The following is a 20,179-nucleotide window of genomic DNA, read 5'->3' as shown; positions in this document are numbered from 1 at the left end:
CGTTCCCCCCATGATCCTATTCAGTCCAACATCAGGCTACTGTAATCCAAATGCCATACCTACTAGGCTATTACATGGTTTGACCAACCGACTCCATCTGAACCCACAATGAGGGCCTTTTCAAAATGTGTCAGGTGTTAGTAATGTTGTTACACACTAGCATGGGAATTCTCTGTTGTTTTACGCAGTGCTTAGTAACACTGACGCTGCGCACGCTTTTTATATACCCTATGAGTAGAGACACGATTTTTTGGTGACACGTGAAAACGTGAAATGTATCAGTTTTGTGCGAAAACGGTGTGTACCTAAAATACATACTTTTTCACCATTTGTTAGGCCATATAACGCTCGCGATTAAACGCGAAATTCTATCGAATTAGCGAAATTTGCAACAAGTCCCGATATTCCACGAAATTTACTCAAAAGTGACAATTTTTCAACGCAATGTGATGAAAATTCTCATTTTTGAGAAAACAGACCACTATGAATTTTTGAAATTTTACATGCGAGCTCCAAACGGTATCTACGGGTGAAGTAGATAGTGTGGAAAGAGTGTTGTGTGGTATGTTAAATGAGCATTCAGAAATCGCTGGAAAGTGTCTCCAATTAATGTACACTCCTGTCCAAAATTATTGTTGCATGTCTATAAATATGTTGTTGTAGGAATATAATTTGATAACGAATTTACCCCGTATTTCTTACATTTTTAGTATATGTATAATCGGCAAAGACATGTATGTGACACATTTCATGTCAAAAGAGCAGTAAATAAGAACAATAAAACGAAAATAAAACTTTCTTGTCCATTTAGCAACATTTTGTTTTACTCATTCTAATTTTGGTATTTATAATTCTTTCCCTACGAAATTTACCACAAATATTCATTTCCCGTTTATACACATAGTATCAGTATTAAAAGTATCCTACAAAAGCATTATCAAATTATATTCTTACAAGAAGACAGTTATAGATATGCGACAATCATTTTGGACATGAGTGTACATATCAGTTTCGAATGTTGATGTGGAGAGGGCTCTCTCTTCTTACAATGACATACTTACCGACAAAAGAACAAATTTAACACCAGAAAACATTGAAACAATGCTTAAGTGTTATTTGCATAAGTAAACTGTGAACACTATTTTTTTAAAATATATTAATGTTCTCTCTCTGTGTTTTTTTTTTCTTTCTTTAAATGATACTTTTATTCAGTGAGGATGCTTAGTGTTATATTTTAAAAACTCAAATATTGTTTTGATATAGTCATACATAAGTTCATATCATGGTGATTGATAAGTGGAAATTAAGGGGAAATAAACGGTAACTAATTGTAATTGCCAAGGAAAATAGTGTACTTACATTGAATTTTTATTCACGATTTTATCCCGCTTTACGCGTATTTTTTATAACGAAATTGCGAATTTTTATTTATCACAAAATCGTGTTTCTACATCAGACTTGATAACATGGTCTTGTGGTGACAACACTAATAGACTGTGATAGCCATTCAAACCGTCAAGATCATCGCAACTCTTAATCATTTTTTTTTTATTCGCCAATTGTGTGCACATGTACGAAATTATGTCGACATGGAACGATTCCTACCATGTACTTAACTTCTTTTATCGGTCAGTGTATTATTATTACTATCAATATTAATAGAGAATTCAGAATTCAGTGCTATATCTGGAATCGCAGAAAGGTCAGAAAAATGCATGTATGACCAAGGAGTTGGTAGAAGGCTGAGACGTGAAGTATACAGGGTTTATTGTGAACCACTGCGTTAAACGTATAAGCATTATGTGTTGCTCGTAATAGAGGCGTGTGGGCCCATTACATTCCTTATTTAATTTTGCAAGAGGGATGCTGCAAAAGGAAATAGCAATGCTAAACATTCGTAACATTGGAAATGGAAATGACAGTTTGAGGAGAAACTTAAAATGCTGTGATTTTTCAGTCACTAAAATGTACTGCAAATGTAGTATGGAAAAAAACAGGAACAATGAAAATATTATCAAATGTGATACAGTATTTTAGTATTACCAAAATGTGACTCAAAGTAATTAGTACTTTCGTAATGTTGATTATTACCTAGAAGTTGTATGACGTCACAGTTGAATTATCACGTGTTCTGAATACTTTATTACACAGTTGTAAGCACTTTTTTTCTCTTTCTTCGAATATTTGTTTCCTATAGATAATTACTATCCTAAATGTAAAAGGAAAAATGTCTGACATCATTTTTCCCTAGGTAAATACTAAAACTTCTATTGTATATTATAATACACTGATACTTCACGAGGTTTTTTTTGTTTTCAGGCTGCAGATTTAACGAAGCCAGTGGACAAGAAAATGTACAAGGGAACGAATCCAACGTGTCATGATTTTAATACTTTCACCGTCACTGCAGATAGTGTTTCACTTTTAGTAGGTTTCTCCACTGGTCAAATTCAGTTGATAGATCCTATCAAAAAAGAATTAAGTAAGCTTTATAATGAAGAGGTGAGTATGCATGTATTTTCTTATTTCTAGTAACTAAAATTTTCTTTTCTTTCAGTATTGGGTAGAATGTAGAATCGAATTTTTAAAACTTACTCGAATTAAGCAAATATGAATTTTGAATAAAAAGTAGTACAGTGAAAGTACAAGGAAACACGAAAAATATTCTAATTATCCGAACTTCAAAATATCGAAGAAAAAAATGCATTATCTAAAATCAGGCGAGCAAAATTATTGTATATGAAAAACAATAACACAATGCAAAGAATTGCAAGGTCACAAAAACTTTTTTCGAAACTATGGGCGTTCTTTGTGTATTTCGACCTTCTGAATTCGGAAATGATACTCAAAATATCGTATCACCCACAGTTTTGGCAAAAATTGCTTATATTTGCAATTGATGACAATGCAATATAATTATATTATAATATATATTGAAAACACCATATGAAGCTCAGAAGCGGCGCATCGGTTTCAGCTGTTCAACAGTTGCGCCCCTAGTGGCACACAACGAACTGTCACATTTGGAAATGGCACTTCCTGTTCGTGACTGTGCTGTTTGAGGAAGGGAGTACGTGTTAGTGTAGAATGTCTACCCGAGGCTGTGTAAACTCTCCTAACAGTTTTTGTTATATTTGTGGTGACCTTGTGGTGAAAAAAAGACCGAATAAACAAATACTGATTTCATCAAAAAGGTCTACCATGCCTATTTCGGAGTGAAACTAAGCGACATCAACAAATCATGGGCTCCACAGGTTGTGTGTGTAGAAGATTTACGACGGTAGGCGTCAGGAAAGAATAAGCCATTACGATTTGGCATCCCTATGGTCTGGCGGGAGCAACAGAATCATACCGACGACTGCTACTTCTGTTCTTGTAAAGCCACTGGTTTCAACAAGAAATACAAAAAGACTATTGAGTATCCGAACAACATTCGCTCAGCGATTCATCCTGTTCCACATGGCTTGGATATATCTATACCACAGCCTTCGCAGACATTAGATACGGATGGTAGTGATGACATAGATACCGTGCAGGAGACGGATGATACTTAGTTTGAAGTAGGCGTAGATGAGGGCCCTATTCTGTTCACTCCGTCAGATCTAAATGATTTAGTCCGTGATCTGGGACTGACAAAGGACAAAGTAGAGCTCCTAGGGTTAAGACTGCGGTTAGCACCCGGTACGTCCGTTACATTTCACAGACAAAGGAACTTGATATTCACAGAATATTTTGCTCAAAAGGGCTTGTTAGTGTAGTGCAGTGATGTACAAGGTTTGATGGGTCAGTTGAACATTCCGTACGCGCCAGATGACTGGAGACTGTTTATTAACTCATCTAAAAGAAGCCTGAAGGCAGTCCTGCGGCACAATAGTAATATGTATGCCTCAATACCTGTCGACTATTCTTTGCACCTGAAGGAAACGTATGACAACATAAAGATGCTTCTTACTACCATACATTATGAAGATCACAATTGGATGGTGTGTGGTGATTTGAAGATTTTGGGTATGCTTCTAGAACAACAATCAGGATATACCAAGTTCCCTTATTTCGTCTGTGAATGGGACAGTCGGGCTCGTTACAAGCATTGGGAACAAAAACAGTGGCCCCGAAGGTTGGAGTTAGTTCCAGGAAACAAAAATATCCAGTGTGACCCTCTAGTGGAAAGAGACAGAATACTCTTACTACCTCTGCACATCAAATTAGGCATAATAAAGTAGTTTGTCAAGGCATTACCTAAATGGGACAACTGTTTCAAATCTCTATGTAACAAATTCCCCAATCTGTCAGATGCCAAGTTGAAAGGTGTGTTTACTGGTCGCGATAGTCGCGAACTAATGCTGGTGAAGGATTCCTTCATTCAATGAATGCTATGGAGCGAAAAGCCTTTTAAGTGTGTTGTTCAAAACTTCCTGGGAACAATCGTAGCCCAGATTATATCGACGTAGTTGAGAACATGCTGACGACATTCAGAATGCTGGGATGCTCAATGAATTTGAAGTTACATTTTTTACATTCGCATCTCGACTTTTTCCCCTCAAATCCAAGTGAGGAACAGGGTGAAAGATTCCATCAGGATATCAAAGACATGGAACGACGGTACCAGAGCACTTGGGATGTTTAGATGATGGGCGACTGCGTCTGGATGCTCCACCGTGAGCATCCGGAAATGCTGCATAAGAGGAAAAGCAGGGGTCACGCCATGACCACTAAGAAAGCATGGAATGAATGAGCTTAATGCATGTTTTGTACCACATTCTTTGTATGCATCTGTTCACTGTGTGCATATTTCAATATTCTGTTGTTTTAAACTTATATTCTACTTCAGCATGATTCGTGTTCCATATATATATATATATAATCAATATGTGTTATCAATATTGGCAAAGTATAAGATTTGTGCCAAAACAGTGGGTGATAGGATGTTTTGAGTGTCATTTTCGAATTCAGGAGGTCGAAATACATAAGGAACACATACTTTTGCGAAAAAAGTTTTTCAGTGTTGCACTGTGTAATTGATACGCAATAGACTTTACCTTTAAGACACTACTGTAATATTGTTTGCGTGGTCCAATACCACAAACAGACGACATTTAGTCTCCCACATAAATTAGGCTACATGTACCATAGAGGAGGCATTTAAGTACAATGCCATACACACTGAATTAACACACAAAACCACATACACGACTGCCTTATTTATCTGTTATCACTAAACGAACTTCGTGATGTTAGTTTGCTTTGATTTGATTGTTTCGGTACGGCCAATAAAAATCTTCATATTCAGTTATTGCGTGAAGTACATCTGTAATAACATTTGGTTAACCATATCGGAAACTTCACTTGAGTTTAGCACACACTTTTTCTTTGCTTCATTGCCTGTTGTGTCTTCAGGTTTATCATAATCATGTTGATTATGTTTTTCATGCCTCTGGATAACTGAAAACCAGTTGAAAATTAATTCTACTGTTTGCAATCTGTCCAATACTAAAAAATTTCTTCAACAGTATTACTTCTAGTTATCCAATCAGGACGCTCAAAAGTTTGATTTACCCATGATATCTTACTATTGTTTTCAATGCAGTTTACAAGGGGAATAAACTGTTGTTCGAATTAACGAGAGTCCGCTGTATTTACTTTTTGATAAGAAATATGTGGTACATTAGAAATGTAGATGTTGCTTTTGTACGTTGTGAAAACCATAAGTATTCTGTTACTTTTCTGATCCATTAAACTAGAATTTAAAAATAATTTGGCAAGAACATACTTCGAATTTCAATGATTCTGTAATTTTGAGCAAATTATATAATTTTGACACGAATAGTTTTTGTTTTACTAGTACACTAAGCTCGCACTGGGATTAAAAGTATATAGTAACGAAACCCATTTCCATATTTTCGCAAAGTATAGTGGTATTGGTAAATTGCGAGTAGATATTAATACAATTTCAGGACTTACATTCGTGGGTTGACCGAACTTAATATACTAATACGTATTTCCCTTCATGTAAAATTCCCCGTTTTTATTCCAAATTTAACACTTGGTAAATTCAACAGTGAGTGAAATACATGCATGTTTTAATTGTATTCTGAATTTCTTTAAACCCATGTAAGATGTAATTTGTTTACAGGGTCGCCCATATACTTCATGGGCCTCAAATATGAGAGGGTCCCTCACAGCCAAACGTAGTCAGCGGTCGTCACCAGCTTTGATAACTATGTTTCTAGGAAAATAGTCAAGTAACAATTCAAAAGTATTATTAATGGTCAAAACTTTCTTGTTACCAAAATATTTTCAGAAAATCACCGAATACTTATTTATAAAATCTTAATTTTTTATGTAATTTAATCTCTGAGAAACATGATTTAAAAATCGTAATTTTTACTCCCACCCTTATGTGCGACCCTGTATCTTTAGATAACCAGAGATTAAAGTGGTAATATCAGGTATCTGACCTGGAGAAGGTGAAGAAAGAAGAAGAAACTTGAAATTTAATCATGCCTAGAATGTTTTGTAGTTACCATTTTTACTTACTTTCTGAATGTTTACCCAGGGAACATTTAAATTATAGTTTTTTTTCGGTCAAATCTAAGAAGAATGAGTGGAGAACTTGAGCTAACAGTTTATTATAGAATTATTCTAAATTATTATTTTTGACCTTTATTTTGTCATAATATTTTAATTATAAGAATTAAGAATATATATTAGGTCATGCCGTAAGTAATGTTTCCTGACAGAATGCAGAAACAGCGCCATATTATAAATAAATGACGAAATACACTGAATTTCCCTTAATATCACTGCATAAGACGAAGTTGCTAGTCCTCTAGTGTGCGGAGTGAGGTCACTCCACGGCAGGTTGTGTAAGAGGTACATGGCGTTAGAACATTGCAGTGACAGATTATATATATCTGTGACTTGGTTCTAAAAGGGCCAATGTAACTTTTTGGCAAACATGAGATGTTCATCAAATTTTAACTTGTGCAAAAAAAACAAATGTTAATATGAATGGTATATATATTCCAAACTATTTCGTGTTGAAATTTGCTCTTCTTGCACAAGAAAACATCCATTTATAGACATTAAAATTGAAGAGTATCTTATTTTTGCCAAAAAGTGACATTGGCTCTTTTAGACCCAAGCCACAGATACACGTATATACGTCATGTAATGCTGTGTTGTAAGTTTCACCGAGGTTGTTCAACAATATCAGGGGGGGGGGGGATCACGGACGCACATGGTCATGGAACCCTCGAGGTGCGTGTCAGAGATGGTTTCAGAAATTACGATCAGGAAACACCCCACCTCACCGATATGCCATGACAATAGGAATCTGTTAAGCTGGATAACCATTCACATCAAACAATGGAAGAAGTGGCTACAAAACTCTGTTTCACCCATTTGTCTGTTCGTGTCACCCATGGTATGTGTATGATCTGTTACCTGTCGATCTGCGATAATGGTTTGCCATGAATTGACTTCACAACAACGTTCGTTGTTGTTCTTGTATGTTGAAGTTTGCACCCGATTTCAGCACCGAGGCTGCATGAGACGTGGATCTACAGTTGGAATACGAATTAGCGTAATGCGTTCAAATTCCCAAGTTCTTCCACCAACAGTGGAACCCGGGATCCCCTGTACCAAACTTACGCGTGTTACCCACTAGACCAGAGGAGAAGGCTACAGCAATGTACGGACTTAAGAAGAGTTTCGCTATTTCTGGACAGGGTGGTGACGAGAGATGAGAATTGTTGGTCTTTTACTACAACTTTAAACGCAAACATCACTGGGAGCTAAAAGGTGTTGTGGAAGGAACATAGGCGAAATAAGGTCTCCAACCCGCAAAATGATGTGTCTTGGTTTTATATACATGTAACTTTGGCCACAGAACGAAACGCAGCAGAGGTCTACTGTCAACAGCTGGTACCCGATACATTGCTGGGACGTTCTGCAGTTGTCAATCTCAAGGGCGTTCGCATCAAAAGGGACAACGACCGCTCATACTCTGCAAGAACACCTGCACCAAATCTGCAAAATTTGAATGGGAGAAGTTTCTACGCATCGTATTCACCTAGCTATGCACTGACAGATTTCAGTCTGTTTCTGAGGGTCTAAAATCAGCTTGATGGAAGTACTGTGTGATACTGAAGATGTGCAGCACGCTGCGTTTTTTTTAATCACTTCTATCGACAGGTAATTCAGCACCATGTTCACAGGTGGTAGAGGGTTGTGGAAGTAGGGGAAACTTTTGGTGCCTGGCGATTGCGTTCGTGGTATTTTTCAATCATTCCAAGGTAACAGGAATTGACATTACTTACGGAATAGCCCGATATATATAATATTTATTTATTTCAGCATATTAATGAGACATATGATTAAATTTTTTAATAACAGTAACTATTTCCCACTCAAGAAGAATATGAACAAAATTTTTTGTTCTGTTTGAATTTGGTTGGTTTTGATATGATTTTTTAGTTCGTAAAAAATACAAACCCTACATTTAGATTTTTTTCAGTTAACGGCATATTATGTGGACTTGTCTTATAGTGAGAGATATTCTATTTTAATACTTTCCGATATGAAATCTTTTGACAGTGTGCATTGCAGTTAACATATTATTTTCTGTGTTTTATAGTGGGTTAAATAATAGTTACTTGGCGTAGAATACATGCATCCACTTTTTTTATTGAACTTTTTTATGTTTCAAGAAAACAAAAAGCCATTATCGCGTCATAAAAGCTCTGTGCACTAAATAGAACTAAAATAAATAAATATATAGGAAAACCTTTAAAAGTAAACGTTGAGTAATAAGAAGTTCTCTACGTTGTGAGGAGTGAACAAAACTGCGTATTTGGGGTTATTATTGTTATTGTATTTTTTGTTTTTATTTACTTACGTTGTAGTATAGTAATTTAAAGATGTCATTTCCTGTTGGATAGAAATTTCTGGTCCAATTAAATATCTTTGAATTTAAGAATGTGCATAAAGCAATTGTGTTCAATGACTAAAGCATATTGGAAATAAATAAATGGTTTAATTTTTATCATCGTCATTTTTTTTTTCAGAGGCTAATTGATAAAACGAAAGTCACCTGCATACGATGGGTGCCTGGTTCCCCAAATTTGTTCCTTGTGTCACATAGTAGTGGACAGTTATATTTGTACAACGAGGAGTTGCCATGTGGGACTACACCGCCTCATTACCAACACTTCAAACAGGGTGAAGGTTTTGTGGTGTATACTTGTAAAACAAAAAGCACGCGCAACCCCCTCTACAGGTGGGTGATTGGTGAAGGTTGCATTAACGAGTTCGCATTTTCTCCATGCGCGAAGTATTTGGCTGTGGTATCCCAAGATGGATTTTTGCGAGTGTTTCACTACGATACAATGGAATTATTGGGGGTAGCGAGAAGCTACTTTGGTGGATTTTTGTGCACTTGTTGGTCTCCGGATGGCCGCTACGTGGTAGTTGGGGGTGAAGATGACTTAGTGACAGTGTGGAGTTTCCACGAACGACGAGTGGTGGCTCGTGGCCAAGGACATCGAAGCTGGGTGAGTGTAGTCGCATTTGATCCGTATACAACATCGTACGGAGAACCTGATGGGACAGACTTCAGTGGTGGCTCTGATGACGAGCAACAGCAGCAGCATAATAATAATCCAGGCAGTTTGAGGAATTGTACATTTCCCAGTGAACCCTCAGCTCGAAACTCAGCTAGAAGTTCTATTGGTAATTCACACTCAAATCGGAATTCTTCAGGATCTGATTTTAGTCGAATAAATGCAACTTGTTACAGACTAGGTTCTGTAGGACAGGATACACAGTTGTGTTTGTGGGACATTACGGAGGATGTATTGAAGCAACCTGTCACGAAAACGAGAACTAGTGCTGTGAGTGGGGTATTGGGAAGTGGGAATTTAACAACAACTAGTTTAACGACTCATTCGGCAGGAACTTTGTGTATAGGAGCGGGAACATGTAGTGGTAATGGTGCTAGTGCTAACGTGAATTCTAATCAAACACATGGAGTGGTAGGAAAGTGTAATAATGTGTCACAAAGTCAAAGTAACTCTATACCCAAAGATATAATAGTTGACGGCAATGCTTTTACGTTGAACTCCAACTCTTCTACGGCCCCATCCCTAACACAGAGGTTGGCAGGTTTAGGTTTCGGAGATAGGAAGGATAAACATCATCCAGATAAAGAACACGGACATAAAAGAAATTTTAGTCTAGCCTCTCGGAATACAGACAAAAACGCAGCTTGCCGAACGGCTCCTCGCAGTGTTCTGGATGATCCTATGAAACTAATTGGAACTCCTGCATGTCCACGCCTTGATGAATGTCCAGTTCTCGAACCACTTGTTTGTAAGAAGATTGCACATGAACGACTGACTGCATTGGCCTTCAGAGAGGACTGTTTCGTTACTGCGTGTCAAGATGGTTATGTATATACATGGGCTAGACCAGGCAAAGTGGTATGTATACTGCTTGAATTTATATAATATTTTTCACTTCCAAAATATTTAGTTCTTTTCTTTGTCCTGTCTTTGTTCTTAATTGCAACGTAATGCTGCCAAATGTTACTAGTATTATTTTTTCTTTTTTTCATGAAGGTGTACATTGAATTATTTAATTTTATGTTGTATTTAAGAAATTACAAACTATACTTTAAGGTACGAGAGAAAGAAAATTGACCCATTTTCTACAAGTATTGGTTTTATTTAACTTCTTCAGATAGAAAACTATAGTTTTTTAAAGATATTTTGAAACAAGCGTGAAAAAGTACTTGAAACTTGTGTACTGACCCATAATTAAAAGTTTGATTTGGAAACGTATATGAACTTGTATGAAATTTTATTAAAATAAGCTTAAAAATGCAGAACAAAGCACCTATAAATGAAATTTTATTTTATTCTGCTGTAAAATTTGTTATTGTGACCGAGAGAAAGAGAATATAGTATATAGTAGGATCTTCGCAGAATGGCTTATCAATCCTTCTCCATGCTGTGTTGTCAATTGTATAGAAAATTTAGAAATTTGGGCTGCTTTGTTATGTATATAGCATGGTACTAAGTTACGGATGGGATAGTAGTTTTTCAGATCACACCGTATATCAAATGCTATCAATTACCGCCAATCGAGAAGATTCTGTGCGCTACGGAAAAAAATCATAGATTTGTTTCTTTACAGTTATAGAAACCATAATCAAAGTTTCTTGAAGATGATGTATTGTAATTCAGTATATGTTACGAAGAACCTTTTAACTTCGATTGCACAGTCATCAGCAGAAATGGATCTGCATACCATGAATAAATGGCGGCCCGCGAGTATTTTTATCCGACTCGAGAATAAAAATGTATTATCTGTTAATTTTTTTGCGTAACAAGAAGAGTGTATTTGGCCATCATAATATATCTGAATCGAAACTTGACTTTACCTATCAAAATATCAGGGTTGGTAAAAACTATGGTTTTTATTGAAAAATCCAAAAAGCCGGTTTTTTTTTTTTTTTGCTTTAAACCAGGTTTTTTTTTTTTTTTTTTTTTTTTTTTTTGGCTTAAATAATTTACTCTATATATTTATTTCATATATGGACAGAAATAAGTTTATTTCGCCTTAGTGTTATTGTGCAACAACCGGGTTATGCTGGAAGAGGTCACATAAGCTTAAAGCGGAATCTAAATCGCTTCTCGGCTTACATCCAAGAGGAATTGTCGTCCATTTGAACTCGAAACCGGGACTAATTGGCCAAAAATGCGATACATTTGCGGACTCACTCACGAAGGACTCCTAATAAAAATACGTTGTACTGATCTTTACATACTTGTTAATATAATTGTCAAGAGGCATTTCAGAAGGACAAAAAGATAAACAGTTGAACAAGTGGAACCATTATACAGAATTACATATGGACAATTTCAAAATACTGCAGAGTACAGAAGATTTAATTTAGTCCAAGTTAGTTCACTACGACTTTGATTAGTCCAAGTTAAAGAAATACGACGACTTAATTTGCATAAAGTGAATAAATGTAAGAAAAGTGAATAAAGATATGAATTGTTTGAATCCACTTTGACTCTGACCCATTTATGCATAAATAGATATAAAGATACTTCTGATTTCAATAAATACCTCTCATGAGGTTTGCATGAGCCCCCTCCCCCTTTAAAAAAGGACGGCATTTCGATGTATTTTATCAATAGAAACATTATTAAAACGAGACAATATTTAGAATTTTTCTTTGATTGCAATTCCATAACAATAATAATAAACTTTTAAAAAAATCACAAAAGAAACATTCATAAACTTATAAAAAAATAAGTTGCTTTTGTAGTATAATCTCTTTGAGTAATGAATGGGATATTTAGGTCTGAATATAATACGAATAATATAGTCACCAATATATAGTCACCAAAACCTATTTTGCAAGATAAGGCCATTGGTTTGTAGATTTATTTAAGATATTCGTAACTCAATCCCTAATTGACGTAGCTTAGACAAATGCAATAAGAAACAGAACACGAAGAATATGTTCTTAAATTGCTATCGTTGTATGTTAATTTCCATTTATATATTTATTTTTAATTTGCCTGTTTCTAAGTATGGTCCTTATTTTGTCGTGGCCTGCAGCTCATTATAAATTTGCAGTCACTGTTATAGACGAAAGAACATGTAGGGTATGTATACCCGCTTTTGCTGATGACTTACAACGTATAGAATCAGTTATTTCTGTAAGACAAGAATACAGAATAATCTATTTTGTAGAATCTAATCTAGAATTACTAATATTTTGCACTTACATTAACAACTACGAACGGTGGATCGCCTTTCGCACCTTCTATCATTATCCAGAAGGAACTAAATGTTCACATGCACATGCATCTTTAAATATCAGGAAGTGACTTTTAATATATCCATTGGTAAATTTTTCGTAGTGTCTGCGCTACAGAAATCTGTAGTAGTAAATTATTTTAAGTCATTTTAGATAGTTAAGTTGGAAGTGTTTCTACTCAGGCATTTCTGAACTTTCCTTACGAAACTCAGGGCCAGATGATAACTTGAGAGATTTTTAATTCTAGGATTGGCTTCTATATCTTGCCTTATATAGTGTAATAGACATTAGTTTTAAAAAATAAATACTTAGGTAAATTTGAAGGAATGTTTAGAATTTCCAAACATAGATTAAACGGCAGCAAAGCTGAAGTTCAGAAAATATTGTGTGCGCGTAGTAAATATTGACATAGTTCACTGAAAGTTTGTCATGATCAATTTTAAATAATGGTTCATATAAATATTGTTACGTGGGGTTTTGAGTTCTGTAATATGCAACCGTGAACACACAGAAGGACAGCAAGTTATTTACTTTATGTGCACTATATGGCGTAAGTAATGACCTTTATGTATTTTATGTTGAGTACAATACTTTAAAGAAAGAGATACTTCATTTATGATTGGTTATGAATACAAACTTACATTATGTGTTCGAATGCACCCCTAATTAGTCAGTTCAGTGCTAAATCCTACCAGCAACACTTCTACAAATCTTCTGACATTTTTCAACGTTAATTACAGAAAATGAATGAAAAATTGTTTATTTTAAATCAGCAATTGTTTGCGGTTTGAAGTGTAAACGAGACCTTTCAATACACTCTACAGAAAGTGGTTTTACTTCTGTTGGGTCTGATCAGTGTCCACCCAGCTGCTCTCTCATCATCCTATCCCCTCCCATTGAAATTATGATATTACCATTCTCAAACTCTCACTTCATAGTAAAGCGGCGCGCCATCCTCTTCCACTAAGTATCATTTCAAGTTATAGTTTCAAGTTTGCAACTAGCGGCTAGAATTCTGTTTTCAGCATATGTAAATAATTATCTTGGTTAACAGTATCATCAAAGAATATTGGCCCTCCTAATTGCATGGGAGACATGGAGATCAAACTATAAGTCCTGGTAGATTAATATATTTTTCTAAACTGTCCGTGATTTAATATTGCTCTAGTATGGAATCATGGCGATTGATTTGTCCATTTAACTTGAAGGTTGCTTCATCTGAACATACCATATTCTACCATGAAAGGCTTGACCTTCACTGACTTTAATCATAAAATGATCACGAAATTAATCATGTGTCTTCATATTCCATCATGCAAACTTTGAAGCTTACGTGGATGTAAGGTGTTATCTTGATTTATTTTAATTCCTACTATCACTTCTACCACTGATATCTAACTCGGAAGAAAAACGTGTACTGGAGTTTTGAGGACTACATAACAATAGCTCACTTACTTTATTGGACTTTTCTACATTCATTGCTGAAACTATTCTACCTGCTCTGCCAGATAATCATATTCTTTCAAATTTTCTAATTTGGCTTGTGATGTTTTCACTCAGCACCTGCCGAATGTTAATTCTGCAGATAACAATCGAACAGCTTCAGCACCTTTTTATTATTTTGATAATATAGTTGAACCGCTTTCACTATTTGTTCCTGCGTTAGTCATATGGTTATACTTACCTGATTTATCTAAGTGTCCTGATATAAAGAGAAAGAAACTATATATATTATAACATAAAAATTATTTAGTCTAAAACTACTACATAGGAGCATATTCAGTAAAAAAATCGAAAACTGCATATAAAAGAACGTCACTTATGCTGTATCCGATTATATATAATACAGATCCTTATCAATTTAATGTAAACAATTGGAATTAGAAGCACGCTAGATATCTGGGTTAGCACGAATCAGGTGCTGACTCCAGCACTTGGCTGTTGGTGGTAGTATGTTAGGGTCAACTCCGTACTATGCGATGATCAGTAGAGCGGTAGTATATAATGGACTGAGCAGACTGTAATAGTGAAAAGTGGACCTCCTCTCTGATTTCCAAAGAGGGCGGATTGATGGCGCTCGATTATGTGGAGCGAGCGTGACGGAAGTGGCAAGTGTGTTGGGAATGATGCGAGGGTGTGTCCAAGGTGATGACGGCCTATAAAGCTCACGGCAAAACCTCTACGATGAGGAATAATGGTTGGAAGAAAACCCTCAGGAACAGATCTGACCACGCATTGAAGTGGGTTTTCACCTTAAACCGTCGTATGACTGCGCTGCACGTGGCGGAGTAACTCAAGCAACATCTGTTACATCTTGTGTCGACAGTTACAGTCGGTTGTCTGAGAGTTACATGACATGGAAATACGGGGTCGGTTTGCACGGGTGAAACCGCTAATAAGGGACTATAAGACTTTAGCATGATGCCAGTGATACCGCGAACATTCAACATGGACCACTTATAACTGGAAACGTGTGATATGGTTGAATGTTTGCCTTATTTTAAGCCACGGATCGTGTTTCTGTGTGGTGGATGCCCAAAGAAGCCAATAATTGGCAGTCTCCACCCAACCGTAAAACATGGCGGCAGGTCTGTGATGCCGTGGGCCGTAATATGGTGATTTTCAGTGGGTCCTGTGCTGACTCTTACTGGTCGCACCACTGCCTGTAATTATTTCGCCATATTTCAAGATGGTAATACGGTCGTTCACACAGTTGAGCTGTTGGGGTGTGGTTTGAGAAACATTGGAATGAAGTTGACACATCCCAGACCGGAGCACAGTTGAACATTCTGTAGTCCGTTTTGGAAACATGAATCTGGCGCATATTACCGACTTCATCGCCTGTTACGGAACTGATTGATGCACTCCACGCGGAATGGTGTAATATCCCACCTGCTGTTATTCACCACTTCTATGACTCCATTCCAAGTTGCATCAGAGCTGTTCTGAGGGCAAAAGGTGGTTCAGTGCCACATTAAGCTGGTAAGTTGCACTTTTTTCAGGTGTTTCTGTTAAAATGATAAGTATCTGTATGTATATGTAGAAAATAGTGTAAAAGGTCTTTAAAGTTTTGAAACTTAGTTCGTTTGAATTAAAGCAAACGCCAAAAATATAAGCGGGTTGCATGCGCACCTTACAGCTCGCTGTTGTCAACTCTCCCTTGTTATGTGCCACCTCCTTCCCCTCCTGTTGCAGGAGTAAGCAGACGGCAGCCGTTTACCCAGTCACAGCTCAAAGCCTGCGTTCTGCCGTAACCAATCTTCAACACGCGCGCGAAACATGAAACCTTGACAGTGACTGAACAAGACAAATGTAAATATGGCAAGTGCGTAGGTTGCGAGTTGGCTGTTGCTCTCTCCACCCACTTTTTGTTGCGCGCGCAACCCGCCTATATTTTTGGCGTTTGCTTTAATTACTTTTAAGAAAGATGATTCACAAATTTGTAATTTTTACATTTTTCATTTGTTATGTTATAAAACTAAGTATTGATAATTCTTCCGTCTGCATGGCAGCAACTTTCGGGCGTATGTCTCTGATTCTGTGAGACCGATTTTCGTTCTGTATTATATATATTGTTTGGGGCATGTGTGCATGATGCATAGTCCTCTGTATGAAATCTATTGAAAGTATAATTATTAGCTATTAGCAGTTGTTCCTTCTAGTTTTCTGGGATAGGAGTATGGAAACTTTCTCTGAAACCTTCATATATTACTGAATATAAAGAAGGGGAGATTCTTAATTTTGAAAAATAGAAATGTTGTTTTTGAAGTGCGGTGACATACATAATTATGAAGCTTTAGCTCTGAATCATTTTATTGTTAAAATAGAGAATTGCATGTAGTATTGCAAATGTAACATTATTTAAAATTAAAAAAACTATTTACAAAAGAGTATAAGATCTGGAAGTAAAATTGGAGTAGTTACTTCCAAGTACAGTAAAAAGTACAAAATTATTAGATGTAAATGTCGAAATATTTTATATATATCCAGTGAAGTTTAGACATGCGAGATATGGCACTTCGAAAACTTTCTTTTCTTTTAAATCATCGCGCGTGCTGAATCAGAAACTTACCTCTCGATGTGTTGAAATGAGTTGTTTTGAAATACTTTGAAGGAGATTTCTTTATATATTTATGTAACGTGATCTACTGTGTGTTGTAAAATGCTCTGTTAAGAATTTAAAAGGATAAACAATTGTTACGTGAGACTTCAGTTCTAGTAAATGATAGGATACTCACCGATGGTGCGCCTTCAAAATGTAATCTTGGAATATTTTCAGAACCAGTGGTTCCCTTCATCAGTCAAACGTCAAAAAACCGAAGTAGACATGAGTGAATCCATATAACATTTGTCTTCCCATGACAGAAAGTTACGAATTTTAGATAGTTCACAGCAAGCTGCCCAGCAGTTATTATCTTTGAAAACACAGCATTGGTTCGTATTACTTACGAAATTTGGACGTCTAACTGATGAAGGGAGCCGTAGACTCTTGATAGTTTCAAGTATAGATCTTGAAAGTACAGCATCAATAAGTATTCATGAAGTGTTACTTGCAATGGATTAGCACATATTCGCTTTGACATTAAACTGTCATATTTCACGTGTTAAGTTCGTACTGGAAAGATCATTACAAAAGTAGTAACTAACAACAATCTACCTCAATAGCTTTCTGGCTTCATAATATGTAATAGTTTTAATTTTCGAAAAAATTCACTTTCCTGTCATGAATAAGAGATTAATACCAAAGATACGAGTTGTTCGGAAATAAATGATGACTTTCTACCACAATGAGTTTTGCAATGGAGAAGATACTTGTTTCACTCAAAATAGTGTTTTGCCTTCAGCAATATAACTTCACCTGGGATTCAAAAGGCTCCTTAGTTTAGTTCTGGAAGAAAATGGCTCTCTGAAAGCATTTTCGACACCACTTAAGTTTTTGAGCACCCCGTCTTTCAAAAAAGTGACTTGTAATCATATGGTAATCTTGTTGCGGTAGACAGGAGAATATGGATGGCGTGGAAATTATTCATACTTCAGGTTACTTAGTTACCGTTTCGTAATTTTTGACATATGTGGTCTAGCGTTGTCTTGCAAAATTAAGGGTCCCTACATAATGGCAAATACAGCTACTTTTTATCATATTGCCGATGTATTTTGTCAGTTTCTGCAAAGTACATGTCAGCGTAATGGTTTTACTCGGAAGAAAGCATATTGACAACATCTAATGCTATCCACCACACTAACAACAAAGCGTTGTGTAGTGTCAGCTTTGTTTTAAAAATTTTTGTGGAGTTCAGAAACAGTTGACCAATCAACAGGTTATTGCAGCTGTCCAATTACTTTTGTATTTAGTAGTTACGTAATTGCGGTATCCCGTATCATTTTTTTCTTCCTTCTACTTTCCGTTTACTGTCGAGAATGGATTGAAGTGGAGACATTAAACTGCCGGGTCAACTTTCTGACAATGGTGCCGAAGTTTGCTTCCACTCATACTTCTAAAGCGTTATTACCCACCCTTGATGTGCACTCTCTCCCTTTTCTCATCGTTTAGACTGATCTCTGGCACGACTTTTTCAGACTCATTACTCGCTGTTTGTTCTGAAGTTGAGTTTATGTTCCTTGCGCTCCAAACAATAGAATACTTTGTACTTCATTGTGTCCCAGTTCGAACCCATTCAAGAAAAATGCCACTTAAAGACTTTTTAGATCGTTCGTACATCCCGTGAGACATGGAGTCACACTTTCCTGGAATAACAGCTTCATCTGACATTAGTAGTGATCCGTTGCTCAATATACTCACGATTCAAGCTGGATTAAATATGGACATTTTGCATTTCGGCGGTATACTTTCGATAGTCTGATACCAGGGAAATAAACACGTATATAATATTGATTAGATTTGTCAAGACATGAACTGTAAAATATAATAAAAATTTATCAAGCTCCTAGCAGTCAGTGCTACTTCCATCAAGCGAACACATGTAATGACTAATTGAAAATAAAAATGTCAAACGTATTTTTTGTGTTTCGAAATTAGAAATTTAGAGTTACCAATATTAAGCCTTCCAAAACATTTAAAGATCTAAAATATCAAATTAAAAGATAGCATAAGTTGCCTTACACTGAAAGTTTTAATAGGAATGCGATAGTTGGATAAATCAAAATTGAGATCTCTCACAACGGCATTAGCCCTTTCCCACCAGTCTCCACTTAGTTTTATTTTGTGTGTCGGGGGAAGGGGGCAGTAAGGAGTTACTGAATGGGAAAAATTGTACTGAAATAGCCATTATTTTAAGTACGGAAGAAAAAAATAAAGAACCGGTGCTCATATATGAAAATACGGTGTCATCACTATATAAGATTTAATACTTAAAAGCACATATTAGTCCCATCTCGTCTATTTTCAATTTCCTCAAAATAATGCAGAAGCCAAACAATAATAGTGAAATTTGTCTGCATAATTTTTAGTAAGTACAAAATGCTTCTTTGTAAGGTAGCCAGTGATCTTCGTTCTTGCTCAATTGCTTATCTAAACCTACGACGTGATAATTTATCAAATTTTTTTTGACCATGGGAATGTATCGAGGACACAGGAGTATTTCATCAAACTGGTTTCTAGGCATTAAACAAGCGGGTTTCGTTTCAAAGTGTAAAACTGCGGTGGTCATCTATGGGAATTCAATACTCAGTCTTGAGGTAGTACATCTACAGGGTGTCCAATATAAAATGCAACCCGGAGTTTGGGATAGTAGAACTTTTGAACCTGAAGTGATACACGAATAATGGTTATACCAAAATAAAGTCTTGTTCATGTATATATTTTTAAACTAGGAAGAAACGATTGAAGTACACTAAGAACCACATAGTGTGGCCAGATGTAACCGGTGTATTTTTTTTATTTATTTTATTTTTATTTTATTTATTTATTTATTTATTTATTTATTTTACAAAATATGTAAATTGACTCATAACTCAAACGTATGGATGTTGTGTCATTAATTTTCAGTTTGTTTAGTTGGAGTAGCTTGGAAACTATGAAGCAGAAAAAAAGAATTTTTCATTTCCACCGATAACTAATCGGAGGAGGCCTCAGTAAGGGGGAACTAGGGAAATCGTAGTTTTCATAAATTAACACTCAATTGGCAACTTTGCTGATGTTTCATTGCATCAAAAGGTGTGTTAATCATCTGTCTACATTATGCAATTCCTGAAAACCATGAAAAACAAACTTTGAAATTATCATGATAAAATTTTTACTTACATGCACCCGGCAACACTGCTATTCATTTCTATGGGGCTATTTAAAGCAAGAGGTATACAAGGACAATTCTCGAACTATAC

General features: G+C 36.0%; 1 protein-coding gene across 2 annotated transcripts in view; it reads left to right on the top strand.

Moving 5' to 3' along the window:
• LOC145664110 (WD repeat-containing protein 20) overlaps positions 1-20,179 on the top strand; it is a 60,060-nt gene that overhangs the window by 17,640 nt on the left and 22,241 nt on the right. For both annotated transcript variants that reach the window (XM_081730468.1, XM_081730469.1), the window contains exons 2-3: positions 2,320-2,502; positions 9,069-10,481. In XM_081730468.1, coding sequence (XP_081586594.1) covers positions 2,320-2,502; positions 9,069-10,481 — 1,596 coding nt within the window. The remainder of the gene's footprint in view (positions 1-2,319; positions 2,503-9,068; positions 10,482-20,179) is intronic.

Source organism: Thermobia domestica, chromosome 11 (assembly GCF_964235325.1).
Source record: "Thermobia domestica chromosome 11, izTheDome1.hap1.1, whole genome shotgun sequence".
In the NCBI taxonomy this organism is placed as follows: Eukaryota; Metazoa; Arthropoda; class Insecta; order Zygentoma; family Lepismatidae; genus Thermobia; species Thermobia domestica.
Note: the sequence above shows the minus strand (reverse complement) of the source record. Positions and strands in the feature narration are given on the sequence as shown.